Below are 23,783 nucleotides of genomic sequence, written 5' to 3'. Positions count from 1 at the left end.
TCGATCTCTTGACCTCGTGATCCACCCTCCTCGACCTCCCAAAGTGCTGGGATTACAGGCGTGAGCCACCAAGCCTGGCCTAATGTATCATTCTTAAGTGAGACTTCGTAGTTAAAAGCTCATCCTTTTTTTTGAAAGAGAGGATATTTTAAATTTTTTGTTTATCACCTCATGCGCTTATCATTAGAAAGCACATTCTTAAACCTAAGATAATTTAAACCCATCTTTTTACCACATATCATTTCCCTCATTTAATAAAAAAGAAAATAATCTTTCCACAATATCCATAAATTTGTCTTTATAGTTGATAAGAATGAAAAGAGCACAACAAAATATGTAGAGGGTTAGTAAAAATATTTTAGCTATTTCTTCTGTAGTTCTAACTTTCTATGATATAACCATGAATTAATGTGGTGCATAAAAAACATTTTAGTTATTTCTTTTGCTGTGCAGAAGTTTTTTAGTTTAATTAAATCTCGTTGTCTAGTTTGGGGGTTTCTTTTGCCCATGCTTTCGAGATCCCAGTCATGAATTATTTGCCTAGACCAATGTCCAAAAGAATGTTCCCTATGTTTTCTTTTAGTATTTTAATAGTTTCAGGTCTTATGTTTAAATTATTGAATCCATCTTGAGTTGATTTTTGTGTATGTTAAGAGATAGGAATCCAGTTTAATTCTTCTGTTTAAGTTAATTTAGATTTCTCAGCATCATTTATTGAAAAGTGGGTCTTTTCCTCTTTGTTTTGTCAACTTTGTCAAAGGTTAGTTTGCTGTAAATATGGCTTTTGACTACTATCATCTTATAGTATAATTTGAAGTCAGATATTTTGATGTCTCCAGCTTTGTTCTTTTTGCTTAACATTGCTTTGGCAAAAAAGGTTCTTTTTTTGGTGTCATGTGAATTTTAGGATTTTTTTTTCTGATTATGTGAAAAATGACATGCTCAATGTACATGCTCAATAGATTTATATTTCCAAATAAATATTTTAATATGGACATTTTACAATTGATTTGAATGCCAAACTACTTGTTTCATTTTTAAGATATGAATACTAGCTCTTGGAATATCACTAATATATCATTCCATTACACTGAGATAGTTGAATGATTCCTCCTTTATAAATAATATAAATGTAATCTTTCACTTGTAAGATTTATCCAAAAATTCTGAAAATATTTGCTGTTCGTCTTGAGAGAGGAAATAATTTACACACCACACTACTGATAAGAAATTCTTGAAAAGTACTTGATGCCTCCACCATTAAGTGGGTGATTTAAGAATTTAAAATATGTGTATACTCTCAGAGTAAGAAGCTATGTGCACAAAATAGTCTCTGTCCTGAAATTAGGTTTATATTTAATATGACACATTTACTTAAGAGCAGTAGGTTTGTGTCAGGAATACTGGAAATATAAGAGTTAAAAAGTAAGGGGAATTTGGGCCTCACTTCTTTTTCTATTTAAAATAACAGTTTACACCTCAGAATTGCCAAGATCACTAGTGTGACTGCTTTTGAGTGGAAATGTGGTAAATAAATGTACTGTTTTATTTTATTTACATGGTCACTTGAATAAGATGTTGTATTTTTTGTTCATTTTGAAGTGTGAGGCATTAGCAACAGACTTAACATAATTAAAACCTACTAGTTAAAGAGATGTATTTATTAGTCCACTGGGGTAGGAAAAAAGCCATCCACATCTAAACAGGGAGATAATAAAGGCTATCGCATTTATGTGTATACTCAAATGGAGCAGTTTTAATTAGTGTCTAACCACCTTTGCATATCTTATAATTATTGTCTTTCCTCTAAGTACTTTAGATTTCTACTAAACAAATCCTATAGAATGTCAGCGTATGTACTACCCAGTCATCTGTTGATTTGTTGTTGTTAAGAGAAATGAATTTATATTTTAGTAAACAACAATTTCAAATTGTTTACTCGATAAACTTGATTGTAATATGAATATCGACACAGTGCAAATACATAATATGGGAAACATGCCTATGTCTGTTATGATGGTTTTGTGGTAATCTGGATTCATATGCTGACTATTTACGAACCAGTGAGAACTACAGCATCAAGCCTATTTATTTCTATCTACTCACCTGAGAAATAAAAAACACTGGGTCACTAATAGAAAATGTTCTTTTTGTTATTAAAGTTTTTCAATACCTTTTAAATAACATAAAAACTTAAGGCTAATCTACAATGATATGATCACATTTGAATTTTACAAATGTAAAATATCTCTGCATTTTAATACTAATTTTACCTTCTCTATATAGGGTGAACCTGGAGAAGCAGGGAACCCAGGGCCTCCTGGGGAAGCAGGCATAGGTGTAAGTACTGTGTTCTTTTACCACAGTGTGTTATTGGTTTTGGAATTTTTTTTTACAGCATTATAAACATGTAACTTAACTCTTAGCTGTGATTCAACTATTTACTTTCCCTTTCCACCCCATTAAGGATAATCACAAATACAAAGCCTTGTTTAATAATTGTGCATATTCTCTGCATATATAGATTCATAAGCAAATTGAAAGATCGTATTTACTTAAGTTAGAACATTAAAATTATGAGCTGTTTACTGTACACATTCCCTTTGATGAACTGTCCATAAAAGGAACAAACAAAAAGTCCTGCTGCCCTAAATAAACATTTTTGAATTGTGTTAGGACTATACTATTCTAATTAGTTTAAACTGGGAGTATATTTACTCACCAGGAAACATTTGACAATATCTGGAGACACTTTTGGTGTTTAAACGTGGAGAGCTGGTATCCAGTTAGTAAAGGCCATGGATACCATAAGACTTCTTAAAGGGCACAGAACAGCTCCCCACAGCAAAAATTGTCTGGCCCGATGTGCCAAGGTTAATAAACTCCTATGCAAATCTTGTAAGATAACGCTCTTTTTTTTTTTTTTTTTTTTTTTTAACATTGTGTAGGGTCCCAAAGGAGAAAGGGGAGAGAAAGGTGAAGCTGGCCCACCTGGAGCTGCTGGACCTCCTGGTGCCAAGGGGCCACCAGGTGATGATGGCCCTAAGGGTAACCCGGTAAGTGAGTTTGGTCGCCTCTCGTGGCATTTATGCCAAACTCACCTTTAAGCTTTTCTTAGATTAGTCATCCTGAGACTCTGGACCATAGTTGCTAAATCTGACTTATCATCATTTCATATATTTATAAGCATTCTCTATTGAATTAATTCTTTAGAAATTCTTTTATTTGTTACATCTATTTAGTTTAACTTTTTTAAAAATTGTACTTTAAGTTCTGGGATACATGTGCAGATCTTGCAGAATTGCATAGGTACATACATGCCATGGTGGTTTGCTGAATTTTTGGTAGGAGAAGAGAAATATTCTGGCAGATTTTGCCATGACATTAACCACTTAACCTCCAAAATGTCATAACTTTATAAAAATTTGTTTTTCATTTATTTCTTTTTCTTCATTTAGGGTCCTGTTGGTTTTCCTGGAGATCCTGGTCCTCCTGGGGAACCTGGCCCTGCAGTAAGTATCATGGAAATATTAAGAAATGATTTTGGTGGGAATGTTTTCAATTTCTGTATTGTTAATAAAGAAAAATCTAATTACCTAAGTGAACTCCCAAAAACAGAAAGAAAAAGAAAACATAAAAAGTAATTGCAACTTCCAGAAAATCCATATAGTTGGAGACTATTGCACCAATGTTGCATGATTAAGCTCTTTATGCAACATGGGTGCAAAAGTTGGATTAGGTCCCTAGACTTTCATGCATTGTAAAAACAAATTATCTGAGTAGCGTTATTATTAATTCAAAGTTACAAGATCTTTGCTTTTCTTTTCTATAATGCAAATCCTATTTCAAACTGTACCATATTTGCTCATGGTGAAAGGATTCACTGGCATTGTACGCTAACAACATCTTCTTTCTTTGTTATATAAAGAGCATGCTGTATTTTAAATTTGGTATATTAATAGTAGCAGTTTTACAGATTTTTGTGGGGAGAGTGAGAGGTACCACAATATTTTTTTAAAATGGTTAAAAGAATATAATGATTTTATTTGTCCATTTAAAAATGTATCTCAAGAGCTGGTCTACCATACCTTTTCCTAATAAGTATTGTGATTTATTGACACTGAGATATATCTTGCTTCATATTCTCTTGTCTCTTACAGGGTCAAGATGGTATTGGTGGTGACAAGGGTGAAGATGGAGATCCTGGTCAACCAGTGAGTAAATATACTTTTTTTTTTTTTTTTTTTTAGTCTTTACATAGTTTCAAAGCATTTTATGAGATAATCAGAACTAATCAGCCTTTCAAGAACATAGCTCTATGTGTATGCACTTGTTCTGAAAGAATTGTCAAAAAAAATTTTGAATTCCGGTTAAAAGTCAATCTTACATGGAGTGTTTCTTATTTAATGTAAATTAAGAAATATAAGCAGTCTTTACAACAAAAAAGCAATCATATCATACTGACAATGTCATCATAATGACATTGTCATACTATATCAAATTCAGATATCTATCCATTGTGTTAAAAAAATTAAAATGCTAATAATACCAAAAGAAAAAAGGTCAAGTTATTGTCCTATCATTAACATGAATTATTTTAATTATGAACCTAAATGAACTCTCAACATTAGTATAGGACTCTTTTTAAAAAAATTTTGGAATGATATAGGAGTGTACTTTGGCCACATGTAGTTACTTAGGGAGAAAGTAAGGGAGGACACTCACTTTGGAGCCAAAGAAAACTATCCCCCAACACAATTTTGTCTCTGGGGCCATTCCCACTAGATGCTTTGCTATCACACATACAGGCTTATTCTGTATAGATAAGACCTGTGGATCATATCTCAGCATGTGTATTAATCTGTTCTCATGCAGCTATGAAGTACACAGGACTGGGTAATTTATAAAGGAAAGAGGCTTAATTGACTCACACTTCTGCCTGGCTGGGAAGGCCTCAGAAAACTTACAATATGGTGGAAGGAGAAGCAAGCATGTCCTTCTTCACAAGGCAGTAGGAGAGAGGAGCACCAAGTGAAGGGGGAACAGCCTCTTATAAAACCATCAGATATTGTGAGAACTCACTCACTATCACAAGAATAGCATATGAGTAACCACCCCCATGACTCAATTACTTCTCACTGCGTACCTCCCATGACACATGAGGATTTTAGGGAATACAATTCAAGATGAGATTTGGGTGGGAACGCAGCCAAACCATATCAGCATGTTATATACACCTTGGCATAGAATGTTAGTTTTGACAAGAAGAAATTTAGAAGTAATAGTATTATGGTTTCACAAATGTATGTAATATGAGTGGAATTATTAACCATATGATTAAATTAATTAGCTTGCCTGTTTAATGCTTGCCACATATAAATTAGTACTTTTTAAAAGGACACAGTTTTACATGAAGAGAATCTGATTTGGTTTATTATAACTATGAATAATTTTCTGATGTAAATTTACCAGCTCTAACCATAAATATCTAGAAGAATTTTTGGTATCTGAAATAGGGCTGAGATTTTCCAGGAAATATTGACATGTGGAAATGAAGAAAGAGGGTTGGTTTCCATCAAGATTTTGAAAATTTATGTGGGTCACAAAATAATATCCAATTTCATAAAAGGTATTTTTCTTTTTACATTTTATAGGGTCCTCCTGGTCCATCTGGTGAGGCTGGCCCACCAGGTCCTCCTGGAAAAAGAGTAAGTTTCTTTAATTCTTTATTTGAAACATATGCACATTAGTCACCACGTATATAAATTTATGTAATATATGTAAGCTGCAGGCAGCATGTTATAAAGATGATGAAAAATATCATGTCATAAAAACAGTTTTTAAATGTGCCAAATAATAACTCAAATAGAATATATTCTAACTATTTTACTGTCACAATAAAAATGAGAAAAACAACTTCTACTTAAGAAGTTTTCCACTCCTCTGTGCTTAGAACACCCCTTTGTACAAATGTAGTAGATTATTATTAAAGACTTTGGTAGCATCCTGAACATTAACTTCTCATGAAATACATGGGGATGAGCTGTCAAAAGTCCAGTGCTAACTTAAAACATTGTAAAAACCTGAGTGTATCAATAGAATGGGCTCAGGAATCAGTATATATTAAATTGCTTTACATTGTCAAACTTCTCTGACTCGGAAACAATATTTTAATGATGTGCTATAGCAAAATACGAATAAATAGGCATTGCTGAAAATATCGGCCATAGAAGACCCTAGGAGATTTACTTTACTGTAAATCTTTTCTCACTGATGCATTATGTTCATAATAAAGCAATCTCTGCAGACCTGCCTCCTGCGGCAGCTGTCTCACCTTACAGTGTTCTTCTGAACCTCCTTCAGTCTATTTTCAAACCGACACATAAATAGAATATGTGATAAACATCAAAATATATTTCTCAGGTTAATTCCCTCTTCAGTAATCAAAAGACACAGAGCTATTGGGGCCACTACTGTTTTCTAATGTTATCTTTACTTTAGGGGAATTTTTCACACCGAATACCCTCACATTACACATAGAATGTGAATGGGTTTTAGTTTTGTCTCTCAGCAATACAAATTTGAATCAATATTTGCAAACCTTTCTCTTTGCCAAAAATAAATTTAATTTATAATAACAACTTGTCTCTGAACACAATTTGCTGTTTATTGGCCAAGTGTATTCATTTACCTTTTCTCTTATTATTATTATTTTATCTACAACCCCATAGTATGGTCTCAGTATAGATTTATCCCCAAACAACCATGCGGCTGTTATTCTTATAAAGTAATTAGAAAGTGTAACATGATTTTTTATATCCGTTGCCTCTTTCTGCTTGAAGTCCAACTGCTCACAAAACTGTGATGCGTAAGTATCTATTATACTATTTCGGAACTTTGGAAGAATAATTGTATAAAACAGTGGAATGGGTTTAAATCCTTCTTGAAACAACAGGAAATCATTTTGTTTCTTTCCCCTGGCCTCAGATGGTGGCATACTATATAATGTGGTTAGTAGAACAATGCAGTCACAATAGCTGACTTTCAACCAATCTTCACCAGTTATTACCTGCATTACATTGGGAAAATTGTGTATTCTCTGTTTCTCAGGGGACCGAACACCAACCCAAGTTTTGGGATGAATATAAGATAACTCATGTAATACAATAAAAAAAAGTATTCACATCATAACTGTTGCTGTGTTGGCTCTGAGTTATGGCATAGTTATTATACACTTCTGAGCTCAAGGATAATCCTCATACAAGTATAAAGTATGTTGCTTTTGTACAGAGGAAATTAAACCTTGCTTCAAAGCACAGTAGCAACTAGAAAAGGAGAGACTATGTCAAAATCGATTTTGAATATTCTATTATATATATTGGCAGCTTCTCAGCTCATTTCATTACTCAAGTCAAATTCTCAGCAAATCCTATCTAATCTAGTTTCATTTTAAAATATGTCAAAAATTTGCACATTTATAATTTTTAATAAATGTAACTAATTACCATTTGATATTTGAGATGACTTCTCTTAACATGGTGACGTGTTAAGAGCTCTCTCATGAACTACAGAGTGAGAGTTTTGGAGTGAATTCATTTCTTTAGCCATTCAGTGGTGGGCCACATGAATCACTCATTTTGAGCACAACTGAGTATTTTTGAAAAACTTTTTAAGTAAATGAATAAAATAACTTATTAAAGAGTATTAATAGAAACATTAAAAAAGGGACATATAGGTGTGAACCAGTAAATCTCAAGCCCCCTTTTAGAATAATAATATGACCCAACTTATATACAAACCTGTAACTATGGCATAAAAATGTTGTACGTTAAAACTATTAAGCTGTTGTGTGAAACTATTTTGATATAATAATGTTGACACTCTTGATATTATAAACTTTCAAAATATTTTCAGTAATATTTACTAATTTTTAAATCATGATAATGCAATACATTTTTATTCTTTATTATAGGATGTTTTAAAAATATATTTGTGTTTATTACTTTGGAATCATTAATTAAAAGCAATTATAATTTTAGTGAATAACTCAGACTTCTAGGAAGGCGTCTCCAAAATACTGAAATTGAGAAAATATAGAAAAGTCAGTACATACACAGAGAGTTAGATTATATGTTTGTTCTACAACACCAACGTAGTTGTGAATAGTAGAAAGTTCATGTATTTGCTTTCTTATTCATTTACACCTAAGTTTGACCTCTGCATTTTCTATTTAAATGAGATGTAATTTTAAAACATGAGTTAATCCTTGATTCTTAATTCCTGTCTCTTATAATGAATGATGCATTTTCATATATTAGAAATAATTAGTTATAGTAAAATATAGTAGTATATTAATGAAAATATAATGTACACCCAAGTTTAGTTATTTGTTGCTTTAAGAACATGAAGCTTACTTTTTTAGTACATTTAGTGTTGCTATAAAGGAATACCTGAGGCTGGGAAATTTATAAAGAAAAGAGATTTATCTAGCTCACAGTTTTGCAGGCTCTACAGGAAGCATGATGCCAACATCTGCTTCTGGTGAGGGCCTTAGGCTGCTCCCACTCATGGTGGAAGGAGAAGCGGAGCAGCCGTGTGCAGAAATCACATGGTAAAGAGGAAGTAGGAGGGGGAAGGGGAGGTACCACGCACTTTTTAACAACCAGCTCTCTCAGGAATTAATAGAGTGAGAAGCAACTCACCCCTACCCAGGAAGGGTATTAGTCTGTTCATGAGAAATCCATCCCTATAACTCAGACACCTCCCATTGGGCTCTACTGCCAAGATTTGAAATCAAATTTCAACATGAGGTTTGGAGGGGAGAAATATCCAAATTATAGCAATAATCAATAATTATTTTTTCATCAAAAATTAAAGATTATATTTTTATTAATATAAAGATATTAATATATAAATTAAAGATTATATTTTATTGATATAAAGATATTAATATATAAGATACTGTTAAATTGTAAGCAACTGGTGAAGTTTTCTTTAGATGTAAATGTCAACTACAATTAGAAAATAGAAAAAATTATGTTACTCCCATTCCTGCCAATATTTCTAACTAGGCAACATGATTAACTTCCCTGATTAAAATGAATTGGAAAAAGTTTAAAAAAATAAAATTATGGTTAAGTACATTGATAAGATGGGTAAATTATGAGAAATTAAGATAATTTGTTTGCAAAGTTATACTTGAGTTTTATATAGATATATAGGCAATGGTGTCATTGAAGAAAAAGCCCAGAAAAAATCCAATGGTATATGTAAACCTCATTTGTAACAAATTGGACATTACATATCAATGGAAAATGGATAGACTATTAAAAAAATTCTGCTGGGAGAAATGATTTTCTATATGGAAAAAGATTAAATATGCCTCATCTATCTCATTTCACAGAACTCAATGCCAGTTGATTTGTAATAGTAAATGTCAAAGGTAAACTTTGAACTATTTTAGCAAAAATTATTGAGGAATAAATTTTTGAGCTTCAGTTATAAATTCTGATCACAGAGGCGTAACCAGAAAGAAATAGACTGATGTATCAAATATGTGACCGTTACAATTTCCTATTTATCCAAAAATACTTAGAAGACATTGGAACAAAAAGATCTGATTAGGAGAAAATATTTCTAATATACAGGAAACTTGCACAGAATAATTTGTTAGAATGTCTAAGCATTTCTCACAAATTAGAATAGCAAGAAAAAACAATAGAAAAAATATGCCAAAGGCATGAAAAAGTATTTGACACAAATGCCCATGAAACATGAAACAATATTTTTAGAAATCAGAAAAATGTGCCAGAAGTTACATTGAGATACTATATCACATTTATCAATTAACAAAAATATACTCTGACAAACCAAGTATTGGGAAGAATGTTTTCAAAAACCGGTGAAGATTACTTGTGAATTACTAGGTAATGCCACTTTAGGGAAATAATTCTATGTTATCTAACAGAATCTAACATGAACTTTTTCTACCATCTGGTAATTCCATTTCTAAGCACATATCCTAGCTGACATTTTTCACATATTCACCAAAAGACCCAAAGAAGAATGTTGTGTTATCTTTGTTAATAATAACTATAGACAAGATAAGTTAATTGAAGTATATTCAAAAACTAAAATGTTGTAGGCAATAAAAATGAATATACTACAGATGCATGGATAACATAGATGAATCTCAAAATCTAATATTAAACATCAAACAGAATAAATATGTGTATGTGTATACATATGTCTTGTGTGTGTATGTTTATATAGTGCTGAACTGGAAAGATATATTACATTGTTTCATTTATATAATATGCAAAATTGTTAGGACATGTTTAACATTTAAACATAAGTGGTAAACATGATAAAGAAAAGTAGGGCAATGATTAACAAAAATTTAGGATGGTAGTTATTTCTGTGGAAAGAAGTGGATTGCAATTGTTACAAGTGGTATGTAGGAAGCTTCTAAGTTAATGATACTGTGCTGTGTTATCTAATGCATTTGCATGTTGAAAGCCTAAAATAATATAATATTGAGTCATTCTAGTATATGTTCTTTAGCATTATTAGAAAGTGTGTTAATGGAGTTCGCTTTGATTTTTAAAAATTATTTTAAAACAACATCATAAAAATTTTTGTGCTGTTCTATCCTCTCTTTTTAAATTATAATTTATAGAAAGATGATGAGCTATTTTAATCCATTCTAGTCACTTTGTAAACAAAATTGGAAGACTTTGTATTCATGAATTAATAATAACATGAGAACTGTGGTGGCTATGCATTGCTTACAAAGCTATTCACATTCATTTTGATATAGCAGAAAAATCAACCCTAGGTCAGCCCGACTGAGCAATAATATGCAGATTTTTCTGTTTTAAAATATGGCAACAATAAATTGAAACTGAAAGCCATTTAACACGGTATGTTAAATTGTTTTCTGTATTTGGCTTGGATAAACTGGCATGCTTAAATGCTTTTGTCTGTTTTACATAATAATCTATTTCCTTCACCAGAGTAAAATATATTGTAATGGTGTGAAAAATTACTCTTATGTCAACAATCTTATTACTAAAACTATGATTTGTTCTGATTTAACACTAGCAATTAATGCTTGCACTCTTAATTTACAGCCTACAACACTATTTAGTCAATAGCTCTACCTCAACCTAAACAAATAGGTGGCTTAGCTTGAAAAAAAAGAAAAAGAAAGAAATGGAAACACAGGCCAAGTGCAGTGGCTGACACCGGTAATCCCAGCACTTTGGGAGACTTAGGCAGGAGTATTGCTTAAGCCCAGGAGTCAGAGACAACATAGTGAGACTCCCGTCTTTACAAGAACTTTAAAAAATTACCCAGATGTGGTGGTGCCTGCCTGTAGTTCCAGCTACCTGGGAGGCTGTGGTGGGAGGATTGCTTGAGCCTGGGAGGTTCAGGCTGCAGTGAGTCGTGATTGTTCTACTCTACTCCAACCTGAACAACAGAGGGAGACCCTCTCTCAAAAAAACAAAAAGCAAACCCAAAAATTGAAGCCCAAATTATTTGCTAAGATCATTTGCAATCTATAAACTGACACTCCTTTTATCTTAATTTCACTACAAAGTAGACCAGAATGCCGTTGCATCAGAATGAGACAGAACTTGTTTCAAAACCTTGTTACCTAAAAATGTGACTTGGGATGAGTTAATGTATTTGAATCTCAGTTTTCTCATTTATAAAGTGGGCATAACAACTAATTTACAGTGCTGAAGTGAGGACTAAATTAAATTAAGAAAATGTATATATAAAGCACAAAGCCTAATACTTGAATTTGCCAGGATCTCAAACAGTGGATTTTATTATTAAGCATTGAATAAGGGTTTCAAATTGTGGTATTATTTATAAACTAAACAAGCTTATTATTACATAAAAGGTAGAGATAAAAAGGAGTAAAATAACTTCTTCTAATATCCAAGTTGTTTACATTAAACGAAAGCACATCAGCAATAAATTCATGGTAAACTTAGTTTTGTTTATTATTGAATTATGTTTTGTCGTTTGAGTTCAACGGTGACCAATATTGAACTAATTTGGTGATACACATACAAAAAGGATATAGAATATTAATTAACTGCACTTTCAAAGTATAGTATATTGTAATTTTAAAGAAATTTATACTTATAATATAAATTAGTTATTCCTTGGTGTAAATTCATGTGACATATATGGTAAAGAATTTCCTATGAGAGCAGTTGCCAAAAATAGAAGCATTTAAATTCACGACAACTGCACATATTTTTTAATAGAATGGATTTGTTAAACAATAGAGATTTAAGACCAGTTTAAGAAATAATAAAGTTATTAAACTAAGTCAATTTAGAAGGAGGTATTTGGTCATGCCCGTGGATCTCAGCACTTTGAGAAGCTGAAGAGGATCACTTGAGCTCAGGAGTAGGAGACCAGCCTGGGCAAAATAGCAAAACCCTGTCTCCAGAAAAAAATACAAAAGTTAGCCAGATACGATGGCATGAGCCTGTTGTCCCAGCTACTCAGAAGCTGAGGTGGGAGAATGGCTTGAGCCCAGGAGTCTGAGGCTGCAGTGAGCCAAGATCACACCGCTGCTCTCAAGCCTGGGCAACAGAGTGAGACTCTGTGTCTAAAAGAAAAATGAAAGCACATATGTAAGGTGACTTTGTCACTTTGTCTATACCATGGGTGATCACAAAGCATCTAATCATAGAGGGGTATAATGCAGAGTGAATTCTATGAATTGGAACTGGTTTGAGAATACTGTCACCACAAACCTTTGGGTTCAGTCAGCAGACAACAATGTCTGATGCAGTGATCAATTTAATACCACTTTTGTGAAAATAGTGAGAACATATTCATATGCGGTAAGGTAATATCTGTTCTACAGGCTTGTGGTTTGATTGACTACAGAATTGACTTACAATCTGTTTCCCTTTAGTTCATCTAGAAATGTTAATCTTAAATTAGCTTTGTATATATTTCGTGGAAATTAACATTTCTCAGATCCTTACTTTCCCACTGTGGAAACAATAAAAAAGTAACATTTTTTTATAGCATCTTATGACAACAGTAGCAATGACAAGAAATGTGTTCAAAAGTATCACCACTTTTTTCTGTGATTGAATCTAATGCATGAGTGATAATACGACTTCCTGATAGAATATTGATTACAATGTTGTGAGTGGCAGTGATACTGAGCAAGAACATTCGAATGGTTATTAAGCAAGTAGGAGAATTACATTATCATTTGTAGTGCATGTACTTTCTGTCATGCATTTGTAATACTTGAGAATGAGTGTATATTTCCTTAAGGCACTAGAAGATTTTTACAGCTTGTTTCAATAAGACATGGAATTTTAATACTAAAGTTATCATTTTAGCTACTTCCATGCCCTTTCACTGAAAAAAAAAAATCTAGAGCTGACTAAAATAATTTAAGCATTATAACCCAAAAATGCACATGTTAAATGGAAATTTGAGTTCAGCTCATATTGCCAAAGGAAAGGTCATAATAAAAAATTAAAACAGTAACTGTTATTATTAATTGATTACAATGAAAGATGAAGGTGTAATTTACTATGCACACACATCATATATATCATATAGTATATATATATATATATATGTGTGCCATGTGTATGAACGTACAGTGTGTGTGTGTATATACATATATACACACATACATCCAGGATTAGTATTATATATATAGTATTAATTCAGATTTCAAATTCAGACATTTTCTTTTACAAAATCCTTTGAAAAATTCTTATATAAATGTATAGGTAGAAAATACATTGTAATAATAAAATAAATAATAAATCCACTTAAAATTTCTGTTTAGTACAGAACTATGCCTTCCAAGTAAGGTCATTATGAAAACAAGGTCTGCATTTAAGTTGGGAACCACTACAGAGATTATACACCCCTCTAGGAGATTCAGAGTCCAAGAAGAGTATTAAAGGATCTGAAAATATTGAATCAAATTTACTTATTTCTAAAATATTTTAAATATTAGTGTTTTTAATACTGTTTGGGAAAATTGTTCTAAAATTTTTTAATGTGGGAAACAAAAATTCTGGTTCATTTAATATGTTCAAAAATGTTTGTTTATCCAAATAACTAATTTTATACTAAATTTGGCATAGTTTGTTTTGCTAACATTACAAAATTAAGATCTCTATATGCCAAATCTCTGCCTTTCTCAAATTCTCTTCTTTCCTCCCCAAATCTCAAGTCACCATATCATCATGCACCCTAATATTCTGCCTCTGTACAGCAAGACAAATGCACAGATGCTTAGCTACTAGCCTAAGTGAACTACTAGCAGGTCGGTAAAGAGTGTCTGTACTTTCCATTCTTATTCCTTTAAGCTTGCATCTGAGTGAGCAGAAGGTAAAGTGTTATATACAAACCATCCTTCTCTGATCTACCCACACTGTAAGATTCAGATCAGAGACTAGGTTTTTAGGAAAATCCTCTGTACTGCCAAACTGAATCATTGTACCTATTTTGTACACTGATCTCATCTTTGTTTATTTTGCAGTGTACTATTTGTTAATTTTTGTATCTGTACTATTTCTGTGTAAATTCTATGAATTCCTTAGGGATTTAATTTTACTTGTTATTTACATGCATAGCTGATTTCTGGACTATAAGGGATATTTAAGGGATATTTAAATGTGACGAGTGGAAAAAATCAGCAAATTATAGAATTATACTGTAAAACTTGAATAGTGGAAAGAAGATCAGATTAGATGCTTTATATGAAGAATAGTTCTCATGAGTAGAAAAATCTTTTATAACAATAACTACTGGTGGAGAACTAACTAAGGCCTATTTTAGTGTGTTATACTTTATGAGGTATTTTTCATTAAGAACCCTCATTTACTTCATGAAAGTACAACAAGCGCTCACCAGATTGTTTCGCCTCCTCCATTTATGCAAATGTATGAGGAATAAATTATTGGGACAAGAATTTGTCCACAGGCATTGTCTTTGTTTTGTGCCACTATCACAGAATACCACATGTGAACCCAGATTTACTGGCTGAAGGATGGGACATCCAAGATTGAGTGGCCACATTTTGCAAGGGCTTTGTTGCTTTGTCATGCCAAGGTGGAAGGACAAATTGCGAGCAAGAAAGCAAGATATCAAATTCACAGCCTCAGGCTTTCTTTTTTCCTGAAACAGACTCTCGCTCAGTCGCCTAGGCTGGAGTGCAATGATATGATTCGGCGCACTGCAACCTCCGCCTCCTGGGTTCAAGCAATTCTCCTACCTCAGGCCTCCCAAGTAGCTGGGATTACAGGAATCCACCACTATGCCCAGCTAATTTTTTGTATTTTTAGTAGAGACAGGGTTTCACTATGTTGGCCAGGCTGGTCTTGAACACTTGACCTCAGACGATTCACCGACTCGGCCTCCTAAAGTGCTGGTATTACAAGCATGAACCATCATGCCCGGGCGCCTCAGCCTTTTTATATTCATTATTAATCAATTCATAAGCTCTCATGGCCTCAACACCTCCTATTAGGTTCTACTTCCCGGCACTGTGCTGGGGATTGAGTTTTTAGTGCATGCTTTTTGGGGAATACATGAGTTTTTCTCTAAAGGACACTTACTACTCTCAGAAAAAGTATATCTGCTTTCATCCTAGTTTTTCTGAATATTGTTGTCATATGGAAAAAAATATAAGGAATAAATAAAATTGGAAAAATGAGAAAAAGAATAGAACAAAGTCATTTAATAAAAAATTTTTACTATGACAGATATTTGTTCACAGAAGGAAGAAATTATTTAGGGACAAGGAACCCTTTATTTTAATTGGAATTTAGTTCTGTGTTGTCGTTTAGTTATGTTAAAATTCTCTAGGCTCTTCTAATTCAGATTTTCTTTCTTCTTTGAAGTAAAAGTGAAGTTTTCATTCTGGTTTTTAGACAACAGATATAGATGGGTTGCTTTTTAAAAAGCCGGGTATTGATAAATCTTCTCTACTATAACCCTCATGTTTGTAAATGCGATCTTTTGAGGTTAAGACTACATATCATTATGTTACTTGTCTAAGGAAAAACTGACATTGAATAAGGAAAATCTATTATTTCGTTGAATAATATTATTTCTATTTCTAAAATAATAATTGTTATGATTGTTGTATCTGCTTTGCATATGTTATTATTTTAAATATTGCACCAAAATAATTTCTGGCTTAACATTTTAACAAAACAAATGTGAAATTCATGATTCAATACAGAATTCCTTTTGCATAAATATGAAATTTAAAAGATGTCCTTTGAAATTTTAATGTATATATTTTGATTAACATATCTGAGGGAAGTCAAGAGACTTCCCATAGAATTTATACATTTCTTATATTTGAATTGAGTTACAATGAATGTCTAATAACAGATAAAGTTATAGGAATGATATGGAGAGAATAATTGCTAATGATGTTATCATCGACTCTTTCTGAGATAAAATGAGTTCATGAAATTCTATAGAGTTCATAGAATCGATGAAGTGCTTGATACTCACTTTATTCACTTTTACTTTTTGTGTAGATTCATGGGGTACACGTGCAAATTTGCTATATTGATATTGCATCATGGTGAAGTCTGGGCCTAAATTGCATGCATCATTGAAGCCATGCACGTTGTACTCACCAAGAAACCTCCCATCATCCACCTCTGTTGACACTCAGTTTAAAATAGTTTATAAAAGGCTGGGATATATTCACCATTCAAATATTAATATGGCATCTGAAAAGGAAAAGTTATCCTCCTGCCTCACTTTGTTCTCACCAGTTAACACCACCATGACTATTGCCTGCAACCACCAAACCCGACCTCAGTTAATGATTTTGAGCACAATTTATTATGAAAATTGAAGTAAACAAATGGAAAACAAGAGAGTCTGATGGAAAAAATGAAAAGCAGTTTCCTGGAGATCACCAAGTTTCTTTTTCAGTCTTTCTGTACTCATGCTTTTGGATGGCATCTAAAGTGTAAATTTGTTTTTCCATATTACTTCTAACGTTAGGATTTAAAAAATGATACTGACTTTCATTTTACTTACTTATGTGAACTACATAGTTCTCAGAAATGAAAATACTGTGTCTATTGACCATCATAATTTAAAGTATTGTGTTTCTTTACTTACTATGTGATCCTGTAAGAATGAATGAACATATTCATATTCTAGGATTAGTAAAGGGGCCACTCTTAAAAAACATATGAGAATACAAGTCAAATCTCACACATTAAATAATTTTCTAATAATAAAATATAATAAATGATATCTTAGTGTTTTACACACTCATAATAAGGATATTTCAGTATTTAACACATAATTTTAATTCATCAGCATTTCTGTAAAAACTTTATTTTTACTGCTTTTTTATATTGATGTGAAGTGATTGTAGTATACTTAATCTGTGCTGTTTTTCAGTATTCTAAGAGGAAATTTGTACATAAAATGGGTTTTGATTTTCATTATTGTGTTTTAAACCGAATGATAGAAAACTACAATTTATTAATCTGTTACAAATTAAACTTTAGTGTTTTTTGTTGTTTTTTGTTTGTTTGTTATTGCTGTTGTTGTTAAGACTGAGTCTCGCTCTGTCGCCAGGCTGGATGGAGTTCAGTGGCACAGTCATGGCTCACTGCAACCTCTGCCTCCTAAGTTCAAGTGATTCTTCTGCCTCAGCCTCCCAAGTAGCTGGGATTACAGGCGCCAGCCACTACGCCCAGCTAATTTTTGTATTTTTAATAGAGACGAGGTTTCACCATGTTGGCCAGGCTGGTCTCAAAATGCTCACCTCGTGATTTGCCCACCTCGGCCTCCCAAAGTGCTGGGATTACAGGCATTCTTAAACAAGTTCTTATTAACATTTCTTTATATGTGATACATGTGTGATATGTGATACATATTTTACTGCATATGTGTGATATGTGATACATATTTTGATATGTATCCTCATATTAATATGTGATACGTGTTTTATATTAAATCTTATGTCTCTAGGGTCCTCCTGGAGCTGCAGGTGCAGAAGGAAGACAAGGTGAAAAAGGCGCTAAGGTAAAAAAAAAATTATATACATATGTTTATTTATATAATAGGCATTATGTTTGAAAATGACATGCATAAACTGATCAATATTTATTTCAGTACATTTGATAAGATAGTAAAATGTCTCTTCTCATCATTAATGTGCTTCCATATTTTATTTCCTAACAGGGAGAAGCAGGTGCCGAAGGTCCTCCTGGAAAAACCGGCCCAGTCGGTCCTCAGGGACCTGCAGGGAAGCCTGGTCCAGAAGGTCTTCGGGGCATCCCTGGCCCTGTGGTGAGCATCTATCTGTGTTAAAAAGATACCATTTTGAAAATAACATTTCGTTTCTAAAAAAAAAATTATGAATGAACATGCTTATGTTGGCATTATTTCATAAGTTATGTGGATAATTTTGTGGGAATTCTGTAAATATAATGTAAAAATATCAGATACTCTTAAAATATTTAAGCATATCATTTATTTAACAAGTTCATGGTGAAACACTAAGTTATAAAAAGAAAACAGAAGACTAAATTTTAAAATTTCAGTGATATGAAATGTTTATAGATACACATATATATGTATTTGTGTGTATGTGAATACAGACACATAGGCATAGTAAAAAGACCCAAAATTGCTTACAATATTTGTAGATGTCCTCCATATGGTGGAACTTAAAGGTTATATTTGCTTTGATTTCTTGTTGTATTTCTAAAATTAAAAAAAATTCATTATTATATTAATTTCAAAAATCAATCATTTTTGTTTTCTGTAGGGAGAACAAGGTCTTCCTGGAGCTTCAGGCCAAGATGGGCCACCTGGCCCTATGGTGAGTAAAATCTTTTCATTCATTTAAAAGTGAGAATTTCAACAATAAAATTGTTTACTAGCTAGAATTTTTGATATTTTAGCTTATAAATTGGTTTGTATGATTTCTAATATTCCAAGAAGTATATTTCTTTGTCTTGGAAGAAACTAATCCTAACCGATAGGTATATGGAAAATAAACTACTTGATCAGAGATTTTTTTTTTCATTTGCACTTTGGATGAAAAAGATTATTTCCACTCTGAACGAAATGCCACTAATGATCCAGCCAGTGCTTTTCCTAGGATGGACACTTCCCTAAAAGGCTTGCAGTTACACTTATTTTCCTGGCATTTCACTTTAAAAAGTATACTGGCACCAGCATACAGTGATTCTTTGACCAAATAAATTGTTCTCTTTGTGAGTCATACAGGCTGAAATGTAAAACAATAAAACTCAGTGAAAAAAAATATGGCTACTGTAACACTGATGCTTGATCACTATCATAAAGTCTGTGTGCAAACATGCTTGAGAAATGCAATAAAGCATTTTGTTGACTGTCATAGTATTCATAGATGGAGTTTATTATAGGATCCAAGGCTATACTTGATACAAATTTGAGCAAAAAGTGAGAATATAAGACTGGCCCTTTAGAATAAATTTTTACTAGGTGGCTTATTTGCTGTATAGATAGATTCATTATGGTAGAGATTTGTGAGTGTCATTATCCAGTAATGGTTAAGTGTGAAGTGATTAATCAAAATGGCAAAAATACATATAGTACTCTGTATGTGCGATGAGTATTGTCAAGTCCTTCTATATGATATTTTAAAATTTCTTCAAATGCTTCTTATCATAAATATATTAATTATCTTGGAGACAGAATCATATGTCGAAAGCCATCGCAACTGGGATTCACAATTCATTCAGGAAGAATTTTGGTTATTCCTTTTAACAAAGATGCCACAGCAATTTCTTCTAGCATACCTACCAAATATTTTATAAGTTTTAAAGAGATTATTTAAACTTTCACTGAAGAATTTAAAGATCACTTATTTAGCAACTAGATAAAAGGTATCAAATTTTGGTAGATTTCAAGCAAGAGATGATCAGCTCTGTGCATTATCTCATGAGCTTAGGAAAAGGGCCCTGGTTGAATGAGGATCAGCTCCATATCTATGCCACTACTTGGGAATATTCTCCTTAGATATGATAAACTCATAAGTACACAGAGTCAGAGCCTGGAAAAAAAATACCTTGCCTTAATGTCACCCTAAAATTTGCCAGAGATTTTTTCTTGTTATTTCACATTTTCCAGTAAATATTCTGACCTTTCTGCAGATGGAATAAAAAGCACAATGCTGGAGATTTCCTTCAGCTAATATTAAAAATAAGACCTTCTGACATACCACCTGATTTGGCATGCAAACTTTTGTATTTTTGGCTCTTAAATTAATGCGAGTTTACAGTGCAAGAGGACAGAATAATTTCCAAATCCTTTAGGTAAAGCGGAATGATAAGCATCAGAAGTGACCTGCATGACTGCAGCTCATTCTGACTGCTTGTTTTATTGGAGAGTACTTACAATGTGAATTATAATATGTAGCTTTTTTCATAGCTTTAATTAGTCTTGACTTGTGATAACTAATCTCAGTGAGAATGCTACCTTAGTCTTCATGAGGTGAGGATGGGTGGAGAAATCATCTTCAGAAAGACATTTATGGCAATTTAATGAGCCTTTCAACTCAACTAAGAAAAAGTTATTTTAGTAGGTAATTTTTAAATCAGAGTGAGAAGTAGCTTATTATGGTTACTAGTTAAGGTTATCTTTTTTATTAAGCTTTAAGTTCTTCGTTTCTAAAATGGAAATATTGCCAGCTTCTATCTGATGATATTTGCAAAGTTTAAATGAGTTAAATTGGGATATGGATATCTTCTACCCCATGGAGTTCTTAGGTTAATTAAAAGAATTGTTTGTAAATCATTTTTATATCACTGATTAGCACTACTAGGACCAAATCAAGAATCATTAAATGAATGAAATAATGATAAATATTTTGAAAAACAATCAATTATATATTCTTAGCGGTAAGTAACTAAATTTGACCTCATTCATCCATGTGTATCATCAATAAACCTGTATGTAAGTTGTTGACTATTAAAGCAAATGGAAGAGATCAAGTACTGTCATACTTACAGCAGTTAAGAGTGTTAATGTGTTAAGTACTGTGATAGACTCAGGCAGAGGATACTAGTTATACACAGAGTCAGACCATTTAAATATCATTTCCTCTAGGGTCACTTCCCTGTTTAGAAATAGGATATGATTATTAAAGAAGGAACAGAGAGGTTTACCTGTGGATAAGACAGTGGGTGTGAGAATGACAGAAATTTGGAAATTCACAGAGGTTTCTGTTAATCTCTGAAATTAGTCTGTGTGAAAGCTATAATAGTTTCTCTATCATGAATTCTTCCCTCATTATGTAACATATATTCACACCCATATCCAAATCTACACAGGCTTCAATTTGCTTATCATTGGAGTTCCACAAGTACCTATTAGGTCTCTTTTCCCCTTCTAGAAGCTGCCTGTAACTACCTACTGTAGTGTTTCTACTGGTGAGATAAAGCTACCAAGAAATTCCCCTTTTCCCCAACTTTTAAATACAACTTAACTCTTCAGTAAGTACAACTTACCTACTTTCATCTCTCCAGATTGGCAGCTACCTAATTAGACAATTGAAATGTCTAACAGAGCCTCCATTACTCACCTAGATAAGTTTAACAATTTTATAGGAAGCTTCTGGATATGAAATTCTTTGTGGTAGAGTAAAATAAAGTGATATTTTAAAACTCTTAAAATGATTTCTGCATGATGTCTGCCCACACTATGTTATCATCTCTGCTAGAGTCAGAGATGATATAGTATTTATTTTTTACTTTAAAAAGTACATATTGCACATGGCAAAAACTTGTTTATAAACATGAATTCAACATATGTGTACATTTGCATATATATCTAGGTATACACACACACACAGGCATACACTACAAATGTGTACTGAGATCACTGTACAGAATTGAAGATGGATAATAGTTCATATGGGCTGGGTGCAGTGGTTCGTGCCTGTTATCCCAGGACTTTGGGCTGCCAAGGTGGGCAGATCACCTGAGGTCAGGAGTTCAAGACCAGCCTGGCCAACATGGTGAAACCCCATCTCTACAAAAATACAAAACTTAGCCGGGCATGGTGGCTCATGTCTGTAATCCTAGCTACTTGGGAGACTGAGGGGAGAATCGCTTGAACCTGGGAGGCGGAGGTTGTGGTAACCCAAGGTTGCACCATTGCACTCCAGCCTGGGCGACTGAGCAAGACTCCTTCTCAAAAAAAGAAGAAAAAAAGATTAATAGCACATACGGAATGTAATCAAAAGCTTAGGGTGTTGATAAGCCTATATAAAGTACTCTATTCAAATATATTTTATTAAGTGGAACTCTGTTAGAGTTGGTGTAATATAATTTTATTAGGGTTTCTTAAAGGTTTTTTGAAAGTTTTATTCGAATTTTGTATTGGTAGAATTATACTACTATTTTAGTAGTCAACCAACATTAATGGAAATAAGATTGAATGTTTCATTTATTTATTGCGACAGTCTCACTCTATCACTGGGACTGCAATACAGTGGCACAATCACGGTCACTGCAACCTTGTCCTTCCAGGCTTAGGTGATTTTCCCTCCTCAGCCTTCCTAGCAGCTGGGACTGCAGGTTCGTGCAACTACACCAGGCTAATTTTTGGCATTTTTAGTACTGATAGGTTTTTGATAGTTGCCCAGGCTGGTCTTGAACTCCTGGGCTCAAGGGATCCATCCATCTGGGTCTCCCAAAGTGCTGAGATTACAGGCGTGAGCCACCATGCCTGGCCAATTGAGGGTTTTAAAGAGAAGAATGATGGTGTCTAAATTCTGCCCTCTGATACAAAGTCAAAATTGATATGATTTAGTCTTTCTAAAAACTAAAATGTATTTGACTTTTTGAAGTCGGAATTAACATCTGTTTTAGTTTTAAGTGTTTATTTTGTTTTGTTTCATATTCTTTTAAGAATCTGTTTCAATGCATCCGAAAAATGATTTAGTAATTATTTCAAATAAGTTTCTTTAGTATTATCATACATTTCTTCCTTTGATAATAACATGATAAATAAAATATCTGATAGCATTATTTTTTCAAAAATAAAAACTTAAATAAAAGATAGGATGGGGTACTGAATTACAGTTTATTTCTTTAATACTACATTTAAGTCATCTGTAGATTAGAGTGATATGGGTAGCATTCTATAATTATTAAAAAGGTTTAAATAACAAAGCATTTGATTTTCACCAGAGTAAACACTATGCCACAATCTTATCTTTTAAATAAAGTGTAGGATCTGCAGTTTCTTTAAATTTTAATGAACTAGATTTTTGAAATGTAGATCAAAGCAAATATTCTAGAAAGCATAATACCACAGGGGAAAATGTTTGCTTGGCGTATTCTAGACACTTAAGAATGTATCATTCCTGTTTTCCTTTTCACTTTATTACTTATGAATTATGTATTACCCTGGGGTTTTTCAATTTACACTATCCCAAAGAGAAAAATAGAAAATATGCACAGTTGGAATAACATTTTTATATGTAGGGTTGATGTCTTTGATCTGTTTCAGGTTCAGAGAGTCATTTATAACTGCTCTCAATATCATAATGTTACCAATTTCTATTTCCAGCTGATGAAAATAAAAATTGATTTGGTTTGGCAAATTCATCTTTAGATGTAGTTTGTAATGTTATGAGAGATTATTGGCTTTGAGAAATTAACACTCATTATCTCTAACTTCTTCATGAATAATATTTATGGAAAGGATTTTTATTGCATTTAAAATAC

At 32.7% G+C, this 23,783-nt stretch overlaps 1 protein-coding gene across 11 annotated transcripts in view; it reads left to right on the top strand.

Moving 5' to 3' along the window:
• Positions 1-23,783, top strand: part of COL11A1 (collagen type XI alpha 1 chain) — a 213,134-nt gene that overhangs the window by 171,265 nt on the left and 18,086 nt on the right. For all 11 annotated transcript variants that reach the window (XM_064371085.1, XM_064371076.1, XM_012438753.3 and 8 more), the window contains 8 exons: positions 2,287-2,340; positions 2,949-3,056; positions 3,459-3,512; positions 4,161-4,214; positions 5,655-5,708; positions 18,028-18,081; positions 18,241-18,348; positions 18,830-18,883. In XM_064371085.1, coding sequence (XP_064227155.1) covers positions 2,287-2,340; positions 2,949-3,056; positions 3,459-3,512; positions 4,161-4,214; positions 5,655-5,708; positions 18,028-18,081; positions 18,241-18,348; positions 18,830-18,883 — 540 coding nt within the window. The remainder of the gene's footprint in view (positions 1-2,286; positions 2,341-2,948; positions 3,057-3,458; positions 3,513-4,160; positions 4,215-5,654; positions 5,709-18,027; positions 18,082-18,240; positions 18,349-18,829; positions 18,884-23,783) is intronic.

The sequence above is a fragment of the Aotus nancymaae genome, unplaced genomic scaffold (assembly GCF_030222135.1).
Source record: "Aotus nancymaae isolate 86718 unplaced genomic scaffold, 86718_ANA_hifiasm-v0.15.2.pri h1tg000117l, whole genome shotgun sequence".
Taxonomy (NCBI): domain Eukaryota; kingdom Metazoa; phylum Chordata; class Mammalia; order Primates; family Aotidae; genus Aotus; species Aotus nancymaae.
Note: the sequence above shows the minus strand (reverse complement) of the source record. Positions and strands in the feature narration are given on the sequence as shown.